At 44.2% G+C, this 18,760-nt stretch overlaps 1 protein-coding gene across 4 annotated transcripts in view; it reads right to left on the bottom strand.

The window, feature by feature from the left end:
* Window positions 1-18,760, bottom strand: part of SLC4A4 (solute carrier family 4 member 4) — a 314,261-nt gene that overhangs the window by 258,094 nt on the left and 37,407 nt on the right. For all 4 annotated transcript variants that reach the window (XM_072941127.1, XM_072941141.1, XM_072941149.1 and 1 more), the window contains exon 2: window positions 11,974-12,047. In XM_072941127.1, coding sequence (XP_072797228.1) covers window positions 11,974-12,046 — 73 coding nt within the window. In that variant the 5' untranslated portion in view covers window position 12,047. The remainder of the gene's footprint in view (window positions 1-11,973; window positions 12,048-18,760) is intronic.

The raw sequence follows: 18,760 nt of genomic DNA, 5'->3' as shown, positions 1-18,760 counted from the left end.
GGAAAATTCTGCACCTGACTTTAAGTGCTCATTTTTAGCAAAACAGTTCTAATCACAGTCTTTAGGTAAAGGCGAGAACCCTAAGACCACTCACTGAAGTAACATTTCCACTACAGTTCCCATCACTAATAGCTGATAATAAAGGCTACAACTGACCAGCTCTGTATCAAGTCTGAAGTCATGAATATGTTTTTAAGAAATACAACTTTATTATATGCAATGATCATCCATTATTTGAAAACATCTAAGCTAGAACAGTCACTTAAAGGCACTATGGGAACCTACCTTAATGAATCAACAGGACTAAAAATCACTTTATCTTTTATAAACTACAGCCCCTGAAATGCTTCACAATCTCTAAAAAGCTGCTTCTCCAAAGTAATTTTAACTTTGCTCTAGCAGAACCTCCTTTATATTCATATCTATAGATATAAAATATAATCTATATGCCTATAGCTATACACTTATATTGAGATTTATATATATTATATACAACCGTCTATATATAGAGAGCTAGGTATCATTCTTATGGACAATCCAAATCCAATAATGTCAGCAAAGTGTCTTCCACTGTGACTGCTGCACAAAGGTGCCCCATAAGTGTTCTCGTATCTCCCTCCTATTTCCAAAGAGGCAAAAAAGCAAAGCACTATTTCGCCGCCTCCCACCTACCTCAAGCCCTGATAATAACTGTGAACACCCTCTGCTCTCTAGCAGAGGCACTCCAGAGCATTCACCCCGAGCAGGACAAAACAGCCAACTTTAGACCGAGTCTAACTGGTCCTTGGCTCAGCTGTTTTAGTCAGTATGCAGAGTCTAACTGTGCAGCAGAGGCAACACCTTCCATAACCTCAGTAACTTGACTGCACGGGGCAGAGTGGAGCCAAAAGGTCTGGGGAGGCTAGTGCCAGGCAGGGCAGTGCTAAGAGCGAAGAGGAGCCACCCAACAGGAAGAGGTGACGTGACCCCTCCCTCCACTCATCCTGGCACTCCAGAACCCCAAAAGAGCTGGAGAATTTTACCGTGCAGTACACATGCAGTCAGACAAAATCCACCTGTGAGCCACAGAGAACTGACAGTTCCCATTAACTCTCCTGTGGTCACCATTTGCACAACGGAATGGGAAGTAGGGCTGGAAGGGAGAAAACAATGGCTAATCCAATGGTCATTGACAACCGGATTTGCAGTTGCAGCCGGACAGGCCGCTTAGAGAGGCACATAAATGCACACATTCACACTCTCATTCTAACCACATTGTTCGTCTCCGACTCTATTCTGCCTTCCCTTTCAGCACTGGCCTAAGTCCTGGCCGGCAATAGGAAGAGGAGTCTTTAGTCGCTATAGACAGATAATCCGCCATATAGTTCATGCACTCACGGCTGATCAGGTATCAAACGTCTGAACACTAGCTCGCATCATTCCCTCCTCTCACACACTTGTATAGAGGGAAATGAGACGTGGATAATGCTGTGGAGCCAAAACAATGACCAAGAACCAGAGAAAGTGCCACAGGAGATTTAAATTAGCCTAGTTAAACCCAATCCCAGAACCTCAGGACTCTAGTTTTCCGCACGCATCCAGAAAAGAGAAGCATGACGGTCACTTCACAGCAGCACCCAATCGTACCTTCAGAGTTGGAATGAACCTTAACATCACCTGGCTCAACCTCTTCATTTATCAATGAGCCAACTAGAGCCAAATAGTTAACACTGTAGAGGCTGGGACTTTTGGTTCTCCTGGTTGGTTATAAAAGGTTTCCTTTCCCATTTTCCCTTTACCTTGGTACCAGACTCCACCTCCCTGGCCCCCATTTTCCACTGTCTGCAAAACACAGACAAGGAAAAAAAAAAAGGATTAATCCTTCAGATTAGCAATCACCTAGAAAACAAAAAGGGCTCAGGAGTTCTCTGAAAATGTCTCTGTCTTATAATCACAGAAAGACAAGTTTAAATCCACAACCCTTAGTTCCATAAACTGCCCCAGAATATGAAAATGTTCTGGCTGTGACATCTGTCCTCCCATTGAGCACCTGGGGTCATGCAAACAATGCAGCCAGCCAGGCTTGTGTCTTCTTTCTCGCTCACCTTCTCATCAGTTCTCCCAACACCTGTTACTCTTCTCCATTTAGTTCTTCCCGCTTCCTATTCTCCCAGGCACTCCTCCCAGCTCTCATCCATCTCCCTTTCCAAATTCCTTTCCTGCTCCAGAGGAACCAGAACTCGAGCACACTCTTTTGGAATGAGTCCTGCCCTGGGGAAGTCAAGAAGCCTGGCCCCTCATCCTAGTTATCCAATTACTCTCAGTGTTACTGAGAGCAAATCACTTTAACCTCTCCAGGGCTCATCTCTCCGTCTGTAAGGTGAGACTGTTGAGCTACATTTTCTCTGAGATCCTTTCTAGCTCCAAAAAGTCTATAATAATTCTAAATATTTTAACTGGTTACATGTAATGGAGCACACACAGGGAAAGGCTAAACGTTTTCTACTACTTCTCCAAGTGCCTTCTCAACTTATGATGACAGCTTTCTCCTTGGACACTCTACAATCAACTCCAATTTGACTCTTTCCTAACCATGCCATCCAGATCGCTAACAAAAGCCACCAATCACCTTTTCCTGCCAAACCCACTAACTACTGCTTGACCCCCATCTACCTGACTCCAGGTAGCACTCTGCACTGCCAGTCACTGGCTCCTTATTGAAAATGCTCTTCTCTTGGTCTCAGAGACACTGCCCTCTTCCTGGTTTTCCTCTGACTTCTGTGACTGCTCCTTCTCTACTTTCGAACATTGGCATAGCAGAGCCCAGTTCAATCCTCATCTCACTCTGTCCTCTCCCCTTGGTAATGTCATCCACTCCTATGGCTTAAAATACTAGCTATCTCTCTGGGACTCCCAAACTTACATCTCCACCCCATCCTTCTTGTTAGCTCCAGTTTGTGTAGCCAAGTGCCTGCTTTAGAGTTCTACCTGGATATCTCACAGGGGCTTCAAACTCAAAAAGCTGAACTCCTATCATCCTCCACTACTCTTCCTACAGTACTCCCCATCTGACTAATGACACACAAATCTCCCAAATCACTCATAGCAGGAATCCAGAAACAATCATGCCCATCCACCCATCTGTCCATCAGCAAGTCCTGGCAATTCAACCCATCTCTTTTGTCTCCACTCTGCTCCAATCCAACATCATCTCTTAGTTGAATCTTAGCAACAGTCTCCCCACCTTTACCTTTGCCCTCTTGGGAAACTCTCTCCATCCACCCGCCAGAGAGATCTTCTTTAAAATGCAAATTTTTGTCTTGCCACTTCCCTGCTTACAATGCTCTGCAATGGCTCCCCAGCGCACATTCAAAAAAATTCAAAATTTTTAGCATAGCAAAAAAGGCCACCAATTATCTGGGTTCCATCTACTTGGGGCCACCCTCTCCCAGTTCACATGGTCCAGCCACATAGGCCTTATTTCTGCTTCTCAGACAGGCCTACCTCTTTCTCAGTGCTGGGAGTCTTCCCTCATTCCCGACCTAGCTAATCCTCCTCACCCTCTAGGTCTCAGCTCACTGTCACTCTGTGAGAGATGCATTCCTTAGTCTCCCACGTAAACTCACCCGTGTACACAATACACTTTCCAAATTGTCATATCTACCAACCAGTGTCCTTAAATAATGACTCGTTTATTTGACTGCACATGAATTGTGGTCCTAATTGGAATATGTTATCACTTGCAATGGTACATGTGAGCCTGGAAAAGCAACATATCAGAGCTTACCGCTGCAACTGTTCCTACCATTTTGATAAGCTTAAAGAAAAAAAAAATAATAAAGGCATTGTCCATCAGTTAAAGTTAATAAGGAGAGTCACCACTGATATTAATCAACTAATTTGTTGATCACCAGGTATCAGTACCAGCAGCCTGAAAGCATTCTGCAGTCATAGCAAGCACTGCTGAGAAGGTGTTGAGCGTAAAGATAAATCACATGCAAGGAATATATCCAGGGAAGATAGTATCTTAAATTGATAGGGTTCATCCTGGGGATTTCAAATCAGTTGACTTACACCCCTGGCAAAACTAGGAGAGAAGGAAGCACCAATGCTGCTTCTTTCCATGAAAATCTGAGACTCAGAAATTAAGTAATTTGCCATTGGCTTACTGCTAGTACCAAAGTATTTTTCTGGTGTTTTCTAAGACTCCTTAGAGCATCTCTAGTAGGTAGATAAGAAGATAGGTTATTAACTGCCCTTTGCCTGAAGGAAATGTAACCACACAAGCATAATTGGCCTCATGTCACCCAGAAAGGCAGGTCAGAGCCAAGAACAGAAATAGGTCCTGAGATGCCTGGTTCTCTACGACATTCTCAACACACAGCATGGACTGAAGAAAAGTACCTCAACCAGCAGATACGGACTGAGTTTGCCAAATACATGTATCCATGGTTTTTTGATTATGAGTTTTCATGCTACATCCAAGACATTGTCTTTATTTTTCAGCAGGGGTAGAATTGTTTGTTGAAAATTTAATAATCAGGGGGAGGGTACAGTTCAAGTGGGAGAGCACATGCTCAGTATGCGTGAGGTCCTGGGTTCAATCCCCAGTACCTCCTCTAAAAATAAATAAACAAATTACCTCCCCCTACAAAAAAAATTAATCAAATAACATTTTTTAAATAATATTTAATAATCAACTGGAGGGTGAAGTGATGATTTAGCATATCTATAAATGTGTGATTCTGGCTCTCTAAAGTTGATATGTTGGCCAATATTACTAAAATTCAAACACCCATTTTGATTTCCAAAAGTTCTGGCCCCGTAAAAGTTATTGGGTATCCCACCATGAGAAGTCAGACAAATCATATCCTAAGAGGTTTATGCAGCATCTGTTCTCCTTTCAAAGCCAGCGGGGTATAAGGAAAGGTGAACACGTTGAGTATAGCATTCAGGGTGACTGCTTTCTAATTCTAACTCCGTGGAAAGGTAGAAACAATTAATCAGATTTAAAAGCTTTTGCAGCTATTCAGAGAAGGGAGTTATTTAAGTCTCCTCTACTGCTGATTCAATGGATGTCACTCACCACCCCCCCACCTTCACCTTCATCCCACCTGGCAATCAGCAGCTTCAGGGGCACAATATTTGGAACCTCATGTGAACTCCCATCATGGAAGGCTCTCACCTCAGTCCCCTAAATGCAATCAGTCAGAAAAGTAAAATAAAACAAAAAAAATCCCACGAGCATACTCACCACAGCACCAAGAGAGCCTCAACTGAGCTTTATTTCCCCAATAATTCTGAGTCTTACAATGTTAAAAATGGAGAAATACTTAGCTCAGGTTGAAATACTTAGTATTATTTCTATACTATTGCATAATCTCATTTAATTGGCACCCAAATTATATAACAGCCACTGGGGAACATATTATTCTAGTCTATGCTGCAGAGGGGGAAGAAAAAAATGTATATACATAATATATTTATATACTATATAGATAGATAGATAGATATAGATATTTACATAATAGAGCCTTGAATTCTCCTCATTGGTGGAAATGTATCATATAGTTAAATCTGTTTTCCAGAATAAGCAACTTTGCAGGCTTTATTAGACCATAAGCACGCATTTGTAATTGCATACCCTGTATGCAATTATACTTAGTATGCCTCTTCTTGTAAAAGGAGGCAATTTCACAGGTAGGGGAAATATATATCAGAGCCATTTAACTGTGAAAATCAGATCTAACATCCAGACCTTAAAGGGAATCAGAATAAGTCCAAAGAAAAATAGACAGCAGGCCTTGGAAAATCTTTCTGGCTTTGCCTTTTTCAATACAAAAAGTAGTAGGTAAGTGTGGTTAGGAAGGCAAGGGATAGACGTTGGTAGAAATGAGCTAAGCAAATAGCAAACATTTAGGTCAGTTGCAATTTTTAGAATGATAATCATCATTGAAAATTATTGGTGCAGCTAAATCAATCAGAAAGCAAAAGAACAGAAAGTGGTATGGTACAGAGCATTCCTATTCCTAATGTCACATACAGCAGCAACACTTTCTTACTGTAACATGTAATGCTGTACACTGGAACACAGGACATGTAGCGCTGTGACACTGTAACAGGTAACGTGTAATTATCCAAACGGTTCAATGGTGAATGGCATGATCTATTATTCTCATTTTACAGAACCAGAAATCCAAAATCCAAACAGTGAATTTCATCCTTCACTTATGCCATGCTGCAGCAATACAGCGCGTTTTAAACTTTTCTTCCCAAACTGATGCCGAGCCGCTCAACTTTAACAACACATGAACAAAACAAGGGATAAAGAGTCCCCCAAATAAATAGGAAACAATATGTCTCAAAAATACAAGCAGACACGAAGCCTTGAAAAAAAGAAACTCAACCATAGACAAAACTGCTGCAAGTGTATTAGTTTAGAATTTCTGGATCCTTGTCAAATACAACAAGTACCAAGTTCAATCTGTGAAGTTTACTGCCATAAAAGAATGTAGACACCCAGGACAGAAAGTGGCTTCAGAGGGCATTGGCCCAGACTCTTCCATCAGGAAATTCTCTACAGTTGGAAAACTTGGGCACAGGATGTCTGATTCTAGTTTCAAAAGCCCACAGAATTATCACGGAGCTCAAGAAATCCATGCACAAATATTTAACTTCACTGACACAGCACGAGGCGCCAGGCAGCCAGGTGCTGCCTGCTGCAGGGCCTCTGGCGGGATTTCAGCGGAGGCCCCGAGGAGGAAGAGGCCGGACACCGCAAGAGGTCCGCGTGGGCTCCGCCGCTCTGGGAAACCCAAGCTGCCGTTCAGGCACCAGCCCGTAAACACCTCACCGCGTTTCCTTCAAGCGCTCCAGTGTGTGGAATCATTGTTTCTTTTAAGAAGGCTTTTCCCTCGGCAATATTTGCCCAAGTATTTCCTCTGTACACAGTGTTTCTGAGCAATTAGAGTGAACAGGAGAGAGGAGGTCAGCAAAACGCAACCGGACACTTGTGTCCAGTGCTCAGAATAGCGTGGCCCGGACTCGGCCCCTGCCTCCCCACCGGACAGGCTTTCATTCACTCCTTCTCGGCAGTTACGTTTTGACCATTGTCATCGTTAACAAATGTCCAGCAGGCCCCATATTTTCCCTTAGAATACCACCTCCTCCCACACACATAAATACATCATAGTAATATCCTCTAGTGAAAAACAGGTTTGAGTCTTGATGACTTCAAGTCTGTAAAATGCTGAGATCCTGACCTCCAGACAGACAAAAGCCACCATTTCACCATTTCATCTCTCTTTTCAAAATACAGAGCAGAAGAAGGAAAAAGAATAAGGTGGAGATGTTTTAGGGGCTTCTTCTTATCAATACAAACAATATAAAGACATCAATGATCTTTGTAAAATGAAGCAGGAATAACAGCAAGAACAGGATCACTAGAGACTATCACCTCATTCGACTGAGTTCTAAGAGAACCAAATTGCTAACTAAAAACTTGAAGATTTTAGAGGATCATATAAAGTAATTTTATGTACGCTTTAGTTTATTTATACATTCATTTATTCACTCTTTCCTTTAACAAATATTTAGTGAATGTCTACTTTGTTCCAGACCCTGTCTTACTTTTTCACTTTTATTTCCCTAAAAATAATCTTCCCATAAATTCCATGCATTTTCAACAATCCTCTCTCCCCCAGTGTCCGTCCGTAGACACGGAAATCTGTAGACTTGTTCTTCCATCTGGACAGATGGAAGCACACTTCCTTTTGGACTTGGTTCTGAACGAAAGAGGAAAACCCCATGAAATATCATAATGGCTTTTAGTAAGAGCACTGATCAAACTTCAGAAACGGAGACCCACTTCAGCCAATATTGTCTTGCTGTACTTTGTGCTTCCTGAGTCGCTGGTTAGGTTTGATGTTAAGAAAAGGCCCCTCCTCCCGAAGTCAGAGTTGCCAAGGCTGGCTGGGGAGTCACCTAGTCTTGCAGAGCCAAGGCCTTATCTCAAAGGATAAGGTGGAGTTTGCTCTTTTTCCCCTATTGCAAAATATGAGAATATTAAGTAATCTGTTTATGTCACACAGACCCCAAATCTTAGCTGACTTGTTAAAGGATAAAATATCCGTAAGATTTCCTTCTGTTTGGAAGAGCTACCGAGGACTCCTTCTTGCCATATCAACCTCAGCTCACCCAACAAAATTTGCCTGTTTCCTCTAAGGGTGTCTGAAGTGAAAACTTAGTTCCTCACCATCAGCATTTCTGGATCACTCTGGTAACATTCATTTGTCATCTACAGACCAATTCTGTGAAAATGCCTGGGCTGGGCCTGGAGCCTTTTGGTACAGAAACAAATGTGATATCTGAAACGACGTGAAAAATTTTAAATGTTTACCCACAGTCACCGTTCCATGCTAAAAATGTTAGCTTTAAAAAACACAGTATGGGGGGAGGGTATAGTTCAAGTGGTAGAGCCCATATTTAGCATGCACAAGGTCCTGGGTTCAATCCAAGGTATCTTCTCTAAAAATAAACAAATAAACCAAATTACACCCCTCCCCAAAAAAAACACACAGTATAAAGTAGCCAAAGAAAGAAGAGATGTTAAAAGCCTCTATTTTAAAGGTCAAAACTGACACTTCGTTTTCTTTCTCAAGAGTATCTCCTTAAGATTCACAGACATAGAAAACAAACATGATTACTGGGGGACTAAGTTGGAAGGGAGGGATAAATTGAGAGGCTGGTATTAGTAGATACAAACTACTATGTACAGAACAGATAAACAACAAGGTCCTACTATACAGCACAGGGAACTATATTCAGTGGCTTGCAGCAACCCATAATGAAAAAGAATATATATATATATATGATTGTATGTATGTATATAATTGAAACACTATGCTGTACACCAGAAACTAATACATTGTAAATCAACTATACTTCAATTAAAAACTGGGGAGACAAAAAGAAAAAAAAGATTTCTTTAAGCCAGTAACACAAGTGCACATGACAAAGTATGTGAAAACAAGCTTTAGGTCTTTAAATATATCTCACGTGGATAAATTCATTATTTAAACAGAAGGTGACTCCTCTTCTGACTCACTCTCCTCTTAGTGAGTTTTGCAGCTGATGGTTTTCTACTGAGTCTTTAGAATGTGGATTCAATGTCATGCCACCCACTGCGAGTAAAGCTGAACCAGGTGAACTGAAGGTGGGGTTGGCAATCTCAGCCTCTCCCCTCTCCTCAGAACCACAGCCTCAGGAAGAGCTGTGAGGGAGCATCTGGCCCTGGCCTCCAGGCTGAGCCGATCCAGTCACCCCATATTGAGTGACCTTAAGAAGAACTTTAAAGTATAAACATTTCAGAGTAACTAGAGTCACTGGAGGTCACCCTAATAATCATTTAATGGGAGTGCATCTTGTTTGTGCAAATTATTTTAAAAAACAAAGTTTTATCTTAAGTTTACTTTTGCCAAGGGTGCTGCAATATACTCCGACCGTGTTTATCCAAGAAGCAACAGAAATAACTACTTGGATAAAAGGAAATATGTTTGATAAAAGAAGTGTTAGGTGTTCCAGCTCCTTGCCCTTTGAATTTGATCCTTAAAATCGGAGCACCAACGCCTGCCACAAATGTACCAGAAACTCAGCTATTTTGGAACAGAAATAAAAGCCTGCTCTCCCTCAAAGACACTCTTTTCTATGCAGTTGAAAACATGAGACAGACTCATGTCCTTGAGGAAAACATTCCCACTCGAAATCCTGCTTAGAGTTCTTGACAGTCAAGTCATCTGTTTCTTCATTCTCAACCACTGGGACCATGGATAGATAAAGCCATCACACCCATCTCCGTTTCAACTTCTTTACACTTTCACCTGGAGTAACTGTAAAATGTAAGTGCTCCCACCCCTACCGGGGGAAGCAAGGTGAGGATATGGGAGAGTCAGAGGGGAGGGCCCTGACAACAGTTTCACGACTTGCACTGCAAGGAGGCCATACTGTTGGATCACCTCCACAAAACGAGACCACGAGCAACCATCCTCCACCAGCAGCCATGTCTTGTAAGACATGTGATTAATCCAAGCTCCAATCGACATGAAAGATAATCGTTCAAACACAGTCTTAACCAGAAGAGAAAACACACAAAATTCACGCGGCAAGTTGAATCCTCACAAAGCCAAACAATTTTACAGATGTTTCCGCCACCTTTTGTCTTTTGTTTCTCCATAAAGAAACCTGACTCCAGGGTTCTGTGCTGTTCATTACGCTGCTGACTTAATTTTGTACTTGAAAATCAAGTGGGAAACTTCAGGAAATACACTTCTTAGTCAAAGCCCTAAGAAATCCATGTATAATATTCTATTTTAATAGACTGCTGTCAATCCTACAGACCTTACAAACTCAAGAACGATTTACATCTCCTGTGAAGTTAGCTAGAAGGCTATTCACAAGGAACACACACACACATACACACTCACACACAGAGTACATCTCATCCCCAAGCTTTCTCACTGATTTTTCTACCTTAACTGTCCTGAAATTATAGGGTATTTGCTCAATCCTACATTAATTCTTATCTTCATATGCTATAAGATTCTTATCTCCTTTTTGACACTGGGACAGTGACAGAGTCACCACAATGGAGGTTTAACATCATGGGTTACAAGACTCTTAAGACAAAAGTTTTATTATTTTGCTTTCACTAACTTGGCATTTCCCCACAGTCATGTTGTAAAAGTGCAAGGAACCCATAAAACAATATGAAAGAAAATATTGTGGTTTCCTTTTCCCTAAGAAATGCAGGCATCAAATTCTTATTAGTCAGTCTCAAGAGCACACATGCAGGAAAGAGGGAGGAGGGAGGTGCAGGGAGAGACCAGCCTTCCAACACGACATGGTCTGAAGAAACTTACTAAGGAAACCTTTTGGCCACATTACCCCAACTATTCCAGGTGCCAGAGGAGCACCCCTTGCCTGGGACCTGGCTGAAGTGTCACCCTAGAACACACAGGACCCAGCCTCTTTTACCTGAGCCCACCCCCTCCCCAGTCCCAGTCTCTAGTAGACATTAAATACTTACTGAATGGTACCAATCTGACTAGAGTGTCCAAAACACATATGAACTCTTCCTCGGGTGATTTTACAGGGCAGAATTTATGACACGGTTCCCCAGCAAGGTTCACTGAACTCTATGAGTACTGTCTAGAACCTTGATTACTTTTCAAACTGTCATTATGAAAATTAGTGACACCTGGTATATCTGTGATGCCTTCACATACTTACTTTAATAAATATTAATTAAGCCCTACCTTCTCACTATCAATTAATCATTGCTAAGTCAAGAGAAGAGAGAAGGAAAGGCACGCTGAAAGCACCCAGCACCAGCTGAAATTTAACTCTTACCTGGTTTGTAGCTGGCACTGGGCAACATGAGCAAAAGAGGTCCTGGAGGTTTTTTAAGGAAGAAATGCTTGCCCATCTTTTCCTAACTGAGATGCAGCCATAATTACCACTCTTTATATCCTCAGCTTAGACCCATGTTTCCTGCAGCAATGGTATCATTCTCCCTCCGTAACATCTGTTTCTCTACCCCGCAGGCAACAAGGAAAAATTTTAGAAGATACTGCCAAATACATTTATATAAATCTAGCAGCTTCCTTGAATTAGTCACTGGAAGGTGGTTAATACTATCAGGCAAAAATAGTTAGTTTTGATGGAGAGGCACAGCTGACATAGGCACCTGCTTTAAAGTAAGACCCCTGTTTTTTGGATGTTGTTAGTCAGGCAGGACCACCCTGATTCAGACACTGATGGGCCAGTACAGTTCTCAAGAATTACTTTCTGTGTTGAAGCAAAACGTGGAGATTAAGGAAGCTCCACAGAAAACCGTGGGTTTCCAACTTCAAAAATACAAGCTACGTGCCATGCATGCACGCTATTACAAAGACATAGGTATGTACGTATACGCTTCCCCAGACCCGTCAGGCTCACCTTCTACTTCTTCTTCATCACACACATGCTTAAGGAAGGAAGCACCTCTGTCCAGGACAGCTTCATCCTCCATCCTATAGTAATAAAAAAGAAAAAAAGAATGCTCAGACTTCTCCTGGAGTGAGCCACCGGATGCTGCCCAGCTTCTGGGCAGGTGAACCTGTAAGCCGCTGTTCATGTCAACGGGGCAGAGTCCCTCCGCCTTGGGTGTCTGCTGCTCCTTCGCTCCTTCAGCTCCTCTCAGCTGGTGCTGGAGAATATGCCGGTCCCACATAGCTTCGGTCCTAACCTTGAGAGGGCACCCACGGGGACAGGTGAGGGAAAATCATCTCAGTCCTCCAGGCTGGATGCCGGGGGTTCTCTCCTTTGGGATTTGCACCCAAAAAAAAAAAAAAAGATGAAAGGAGAAAAAAATACCAAGAGAGGAAGTTTGGTGTGCCTGGAGTACTCGTGATGATCGTTTGTGGAAATCCAGCTTCGGTGCTCAGCTCTTTAAACACCCACTGCATAAAAATGTATACCCTCACACACACACACACGCACGCACACACGCACACCCACCCACACACGGAGAGCGACGGGGAGTTAGGCTAGTGCACAGTGGGAGCCTAGCTTCCAGCCAGCCTCTTAATACCAGCACAGCCCAGTATTCTCTGTTGAGTGGCAAGCTTTGAGTCACATGTTGGCCTTACGGAAATCTGACATCTGAGGATTATCCAGCAACCCGGCGTCGGCAACGGTCACATATATATGCCACTCATTCATTCATTTTCCACATTCTTATCACATGTCTCTCTCTGTGTATAGCTGTCCTGTTAACTCTTCCCCAAGGGGCACAAAGTTCCTCATTTTGTAGCCACGTTATGCTGTCCTCCTGTCTCCTTACATAATAGGATCTCCTCTGCAATTTCATATGCTAAATAAGACCTCAGAATCCATCCAAGTAATGACAGCGTTTTCACAGCCTCCCGATGCCAAACGTGTTTCTACTTTATAGAATGAGTTAAGGTTTATTTCCATATCCTGTGACTCCTTTTCATTGCACTAACTTTGACATACAGAATTCCATGAACTCTATTTATAGTGAAAGCAGAAAGAAATCCCAAATTGCTCAAATGCTGCTTGTGTCCTACGGATCTAGAAACAAAGAACTTTCTCTGAGGACAGCTGCTCTATGTCATACCGTACATGAGCTCTGCCAGAGAACCAAATGTTCACTCTGTATTCTGTTCATCCAATTATATGCTCAGGCATTGAATCCTGTAGGTCTGCTCTCCATATTGTCTCTGTAGCGTACTCTTGTGCTTCCCGTATTTGTTATCATCTATGTGGAGAAGCACTGAATTCACATTTCCCTCCTTTCTATTTTAGGAGTATTTCCATCTCACAAAGCAACCATCTGAGCTTAAAAAGTCAGAAATTTGGTGTCAGAGAGACCCGGGTTTAAAAAACCTAGCCCTTACCACTTAGTATTTGTATTACCTGGAGCAAAGTATCCAACATTGCTGAGCCTCAGTTTTTCCATCTATAAAATTGGGGGTCAGAATATCAGCCTGGCAGGATTGCTTTGCAATTCAAATTAGGTGACAGATGTGAGAGCACTCAGTTTTGTGCCTCGCACCTGTTACGTGTTTAATAAAGGTATGTTTCCGTCCATCCTTCTCTTTCTTTTCCCTTGACTTTACCGGTGGACAATGCCATGAAGAAACTTACAGAATATCTTATTTCAGGGGTATGGGCCTTATACACGAAAGTGCATCCTGATATATGTCTTTTTCCTTCTCTACACTCTAACTAAAACTATAAAACTAAATGCAAACAGGATATGGCTCAGCTGTCAGGATCATAGCAAAAAGCAAATGCCTCGAAGACTTGAGAAGTCAAGTCAGTTATCAGCCGCTCTGAGCTTCTGGTTCCCGTGAAGATTAAATGATCCAGCATATTTGCTGATCCAGCAAACATTTATGTAGTGTCTGCTACGTCCCTGGCCCTCTTCAGAGGGAGGGGAATACATCTGTGAATAAGGCAGACAAAACTGCCCAGAAACAAATCATAAATAGATGAACAAGGTGATCCCAGAGAGCACGGAGCGCTCTGCCGAAGAGGATAATAAGGCAGGGGCTACTTAGCATGAGATGGTTCAGAGGCAGCTTCTGAGGAGTTGACATTTGAGCAGAGGCAAAAATGATGGCAAGGAATCAGACATCTGAAGATCTGGGGGCAGGACATTCCAAATAAGGAGAACAGCAAGTGCAAAGGCCCTAAGGTGGGAAGAAGGTTAGCACGTTCCAGGAACAGAGCGAGGTCAGTGAGGCTGGACAGAGAGACGGACGGTCAATGGGAGGTGACGATACTGGAAGCCATCAGGTTCCTGCAGGACACAGCGAAAGTGCTACGGCAGCCCCGGAAGGGTTTTAAGACGGAAAGTGACTTGAGCTGTTTCGCCTTTTAAAGGATCACTCTGGCTGCTATGTGAGAAATGCATAGTCAGGAGACAAAAGAAACTAGGAAGCTATCTCAGGAGCCTGGGGGAACTGTGGAGAAACAGGTGTATGGGGAGGAATCAAGAGTTCTTTTCTGGCCACTTTATGGTTGAAATACTTACTATACATGAAAGAGAAACTGTCAGGCACACCACTATATGTCTAAGTCTAGAGCTCAGGAGCCCAGGGCTGGAGATAAGAATTGGGGAAATCGATGAATAAGGCTGGTATCTGAAGCTATTACCAGATGAAATCATCCAGGAAGAAAACGGAGAAATAGAGGCGTTGACCTAAGACCAAGTGCCGGCATGCCAACACTGACACGCAGAGCAGAGGAACAAAAGCAGTCCATGAGGTGAGAGGAAAACTGGAAAAGAGTGATGTCAGGGAAGCTAAGAAAGGAAGAGCGTGCGGCTACCAAGAGGCTGAGAAAGATGGAAACAGAGAAGAACTTGGGTTTGGCGACATGGAGGTTGTTGGTGATGACAATCAAAGCACCTGAAACAAACCTCCACCCATTCACTCATTCAGTAAATACTTGCTGGGTATCTACTGGGTGCCAGGCACCCTGCTGGCACTGGAGATCCAGTGCTGAGCAAGACAGACAAAGGCTCTGGTGTAATCACATCTGCCTTCTCCGTCCAAGGGGCAAGAACCCCTCAGTAATACAGCCCTTGTGGACCTAGATGAGTACGACAGCTTAACATGGAAATTCCTTCAAAGACCTCGGAAACACAGCAAAGCCTGGAGCCTGGACTACTGCATGGACACTCAGTAAACTGTCTTCCCTTCGGGAAACAAAGAGTAGTTTAGCCCACATTTTTTCTCAGAACAAATGCTTTCCAGTCCTATCGACCTACAGAATCCAACACCAATTCCTGCAGAACATCATTTCTGCACCCCACCACGAATCAAGCTGGTCCCAAAGTGGTCTACTGACTTTCCACACATTCCCTAAATAAAATGTGTAGCCTCTGCACCTAAGCCCTTCCCCAAATCGCACGCAACAAACAATCAAAGCAGAAGTAAAGGAAGAAAGCAGGAGCAACTGAACGACCGCACAAATATTACAGCCCAGAGCCCGCTTCCTAGATGGAGAAAGCCACCCAGCGTAACTGAAGCACTGTCTGCGTCAGAGTGTGAATAACGCCGGGGGCATTCCTTGGCTCTTCAGTGCATATTTCACATTCCCTCCAAGACTATACATAGCAAGTAATGAGAAACCTAGTTCTTTCTGATGGACAATGCAGAGCGTCTGTCAGCAGCCTCTTCCCCTGCAGAAAGTGAGAAAGAAAATGCAAACTGAAGATACAAAGCCTGCATGCCCAGCGCAGCCCTGTCCGGAGAGCAAGTCCGGCCTGGCACCTCTAGGCTCCGGCGCCAGGCACAGGGGCTTCCCGGCGCTTCTTCCTCTTGACACCACAAGCGTCAGTTATTTGCGTTTGTGTCCCCCTCCCCCAGACCTTCTCAGCGGCTACTTGCTATTATTAGTAAGACAGAGATATCTTTTAAAATGACCGTCTGACCCCACCAGTTTTCCCCTTTATCAGTAGGAAGGAATGAACTCATCGAGTCCTTAATCAGGTCCCCAGATCCATTCTAAAAAGTTCCTTTCACACGAGCTGCACTCGCAGAAAACAAAGAAGGGAAGGCGCAGGCTTCTAAGCAGCTCCCTAGGCTGTGCACAGCGCCAGCGGGAGGCAAAGTTCAGAATAGACTTGGAAGCTTCTCACCAGCATCACGGGGATAAGGGTCATACCAGTCAGTGTAAAACCCACACGGGGCCCATGCTGCCTTCCCTCAGCAGGGCCTCCGACAGGAGAAGTTAGACCCCTTCCTCGGAAGCCCCACCCAACCTGGGACTTCTCTTATCTTCCGTTATTCTAGGACACGAAAGTGATTTCACTGTAACACATGTCAAATCTGCTGCCAAATGGACCGGCTCTCACCGGCCGGTCCTAATCACCGCACAGGCTTGTAAGGGTGACTTAAGCCCGGCACGAGAAACATTTGTGCAAAACTGCCAGCCATTGGGCCTCGGGCACCCATCGACATTCCACCCCTCTGAGTTCCCACCCCCCAGAGCCCTCGCCAACTGCCAACGTGCTCACCAGCTAGTCCACACAGCGCCAGCAGCTGCCACCCAGCCAGTCAGCAAGTGGCAGGCCGCCAGCACACAAGTTTCAGAATGCAAGCCTGCCCATCACAGTGCTGCTAAAGGTTGAAGGTCTTTGGTGTGCTAGCCTTTAGATTCGCCTCACTTGCCCTCCCCCCTCCCTTCTCCCATCCCGCCCCTCTCCTGCCTCCCACGGTAGCATTACACTCGTCTCTATAGCAACAGCATCTGGTTTCAGGGTTATAACTAATGCAGAGCAGTTCTCCTCCTAACCTAAGGCTTTTGCCAAAGGATGCACTAGCAGCAAAAAGGCTGCTGCCTAAGGTGAAGCCACGTGTTCCCTTGTCACCCCAGGACCACGACTGTGTTCTGAGCTGCACGATCACGGCAGCAGCCGCACTCAAACCCCTCCCCAACCTTGGCACCCTGGTCTGTGCATAGAGGATCCACTCAGGGCTTACAGCCCCACTCCCAGGGCCAACCCTCTCTCCACACCCTGCTCTCCAGCTAAAGAGGCTGTGTGTAGATTGAATGAGTAGTGGGGCTTTCTGACTAATTCCAAAAAGGCACCAGGTAATGGCACCCCAGGGAGCAGAATAGCTCCAGCTGTTAGCAAGTCCATACCTGAGTCTGACACTGCTGGTTCTTTCCGTGCACATAGCTTAAAGTTATGTGCTCGTTAACCTCAAATTCAAACTCACCTCCTTTATCCTCACTAGCTTGATCTGTTTACAACAGCCAGTGAACCCCATATTCCTCACGTTACAACAGCTTTCCTGTGCATAGCAAATGTTTAAACAGTCCTTTACACACATGCCCTCACAAGCCGAAGTCATGCGCGCAGGGGAGTGGACAAATACCAGGAAGCGAAGGGTTGGATCATTACTATTAGCTGTTGCTGCCATGAAAATTATATTTACACTGTGCATAAGGGCTTTTACTGGAGGACTAAAAGGTGTTAATCTCAGGTCTCTGAGCTCAAATGCAGGCTGTCCCTGCTACTCAGCTGGTCATAGATCAGACGGGAGGTAAAAATCAGTATTCTCCTGGCGCTTTTCCAGGAGCCACACAGAATTCAACAATCAGTACTGATATCTAAAACTGTACACTCACACACACATCTCCAAATTCTATTTCCTATTCAAATCATTTCTAAGAAGTCAGGAACCATTTTCATTACAAATCACTTGCAAATGTAATGTTTTCTTTCAAACTTTTTAAACCACACAGTGTTTTCTTGGTGCCTTTGTTGTTTTGGAAAATCTGTGGTCCACATTTTCAACAGACACATCAAGCAAGAACAGTATCTGTTCTCCAAACCACAGGCGACAGGGGAGAGCAGTCGCAGAGGCTGCAAAGAGCACTGCCATCTTTTGGCAACATGTGTTCACTACAGGGAAGCGGAGGGCAAGGGCGGAGGGCAAGCCGCAACTGCTCCTTTCCTCACTGCAATGTCCCCATGCGGAGAGGGCCTTTCAGTCCCACAGGGAGGAAGAGAGAAGGACACAGTTGGCAGCTTAACCGTGGAGACTGCTGGAGCTCCGAATCTCCATGCTGGGGAAAAGAAACATCAGTGTGGCAAACCCGACAAGCCTGACTCACGGCAGAGGGGAGTCCCAGAGATCAGGAGGCAACACAGCAAAGCAAATGCCCTGCGCAGAGCTCAGGCGCGCCCCAGTCAGCCTGGCGATTCACACAGGCCCGGGGCCAGGGAGACGTGGGGGCCAGCCCCGCGCCACATCACACCGCAGACTGCATAAAAGGTGAAAATGGAATCCGGAGCAGGGTCAGGCCAAACATAATTCTGGTCTGGATTTACAAACTGCATTAAAAGTTCATTTGTGCTCTTGGGCATTTATCCCAGAGAAATGAAAACTTCTGTTCGCACAAAATCCTGTACAGGAATGTTCACAGCAGCTTTCTCTGTAATGGCCAAAGACCAGAATTCGCCCAGATGGCTTTCAACAGGTGAATGGTTAAACCAGCTGGTACACCCATACCATGCAGTATTGCTTAGCAATAAAAAGGAACAAACTATTGACAAACAAAACAAACTGAATGAATCTCCAAGGGATTATGCTATTTAAAAAGGCTGATCCCAAGAGGCTACATACCATATGGTTCCATTTATATGACATTTTTGAAATGACAAAATTTTAGATGTGATGGACAGACTAGTAGTGGCCAG

This window comes from Vicugna pacos, chromosome 2, assembly GCF_048564905.1.
Source record: "Vicugna pacos chromosome 2, VicPac4, whole genome shotgun sequence".
Lineage (NCBI taxonomy): Eukaryota > Metazoa > Chordata > Mammalia > Artiodactyla > Camelidae > Vicugna > Vicugna pacos.
The sequence above is the reverse complement of the archived record's forward strand: the minus strand, read 5'-3'. Positions and strand labels throughout refer to the sequence as shown.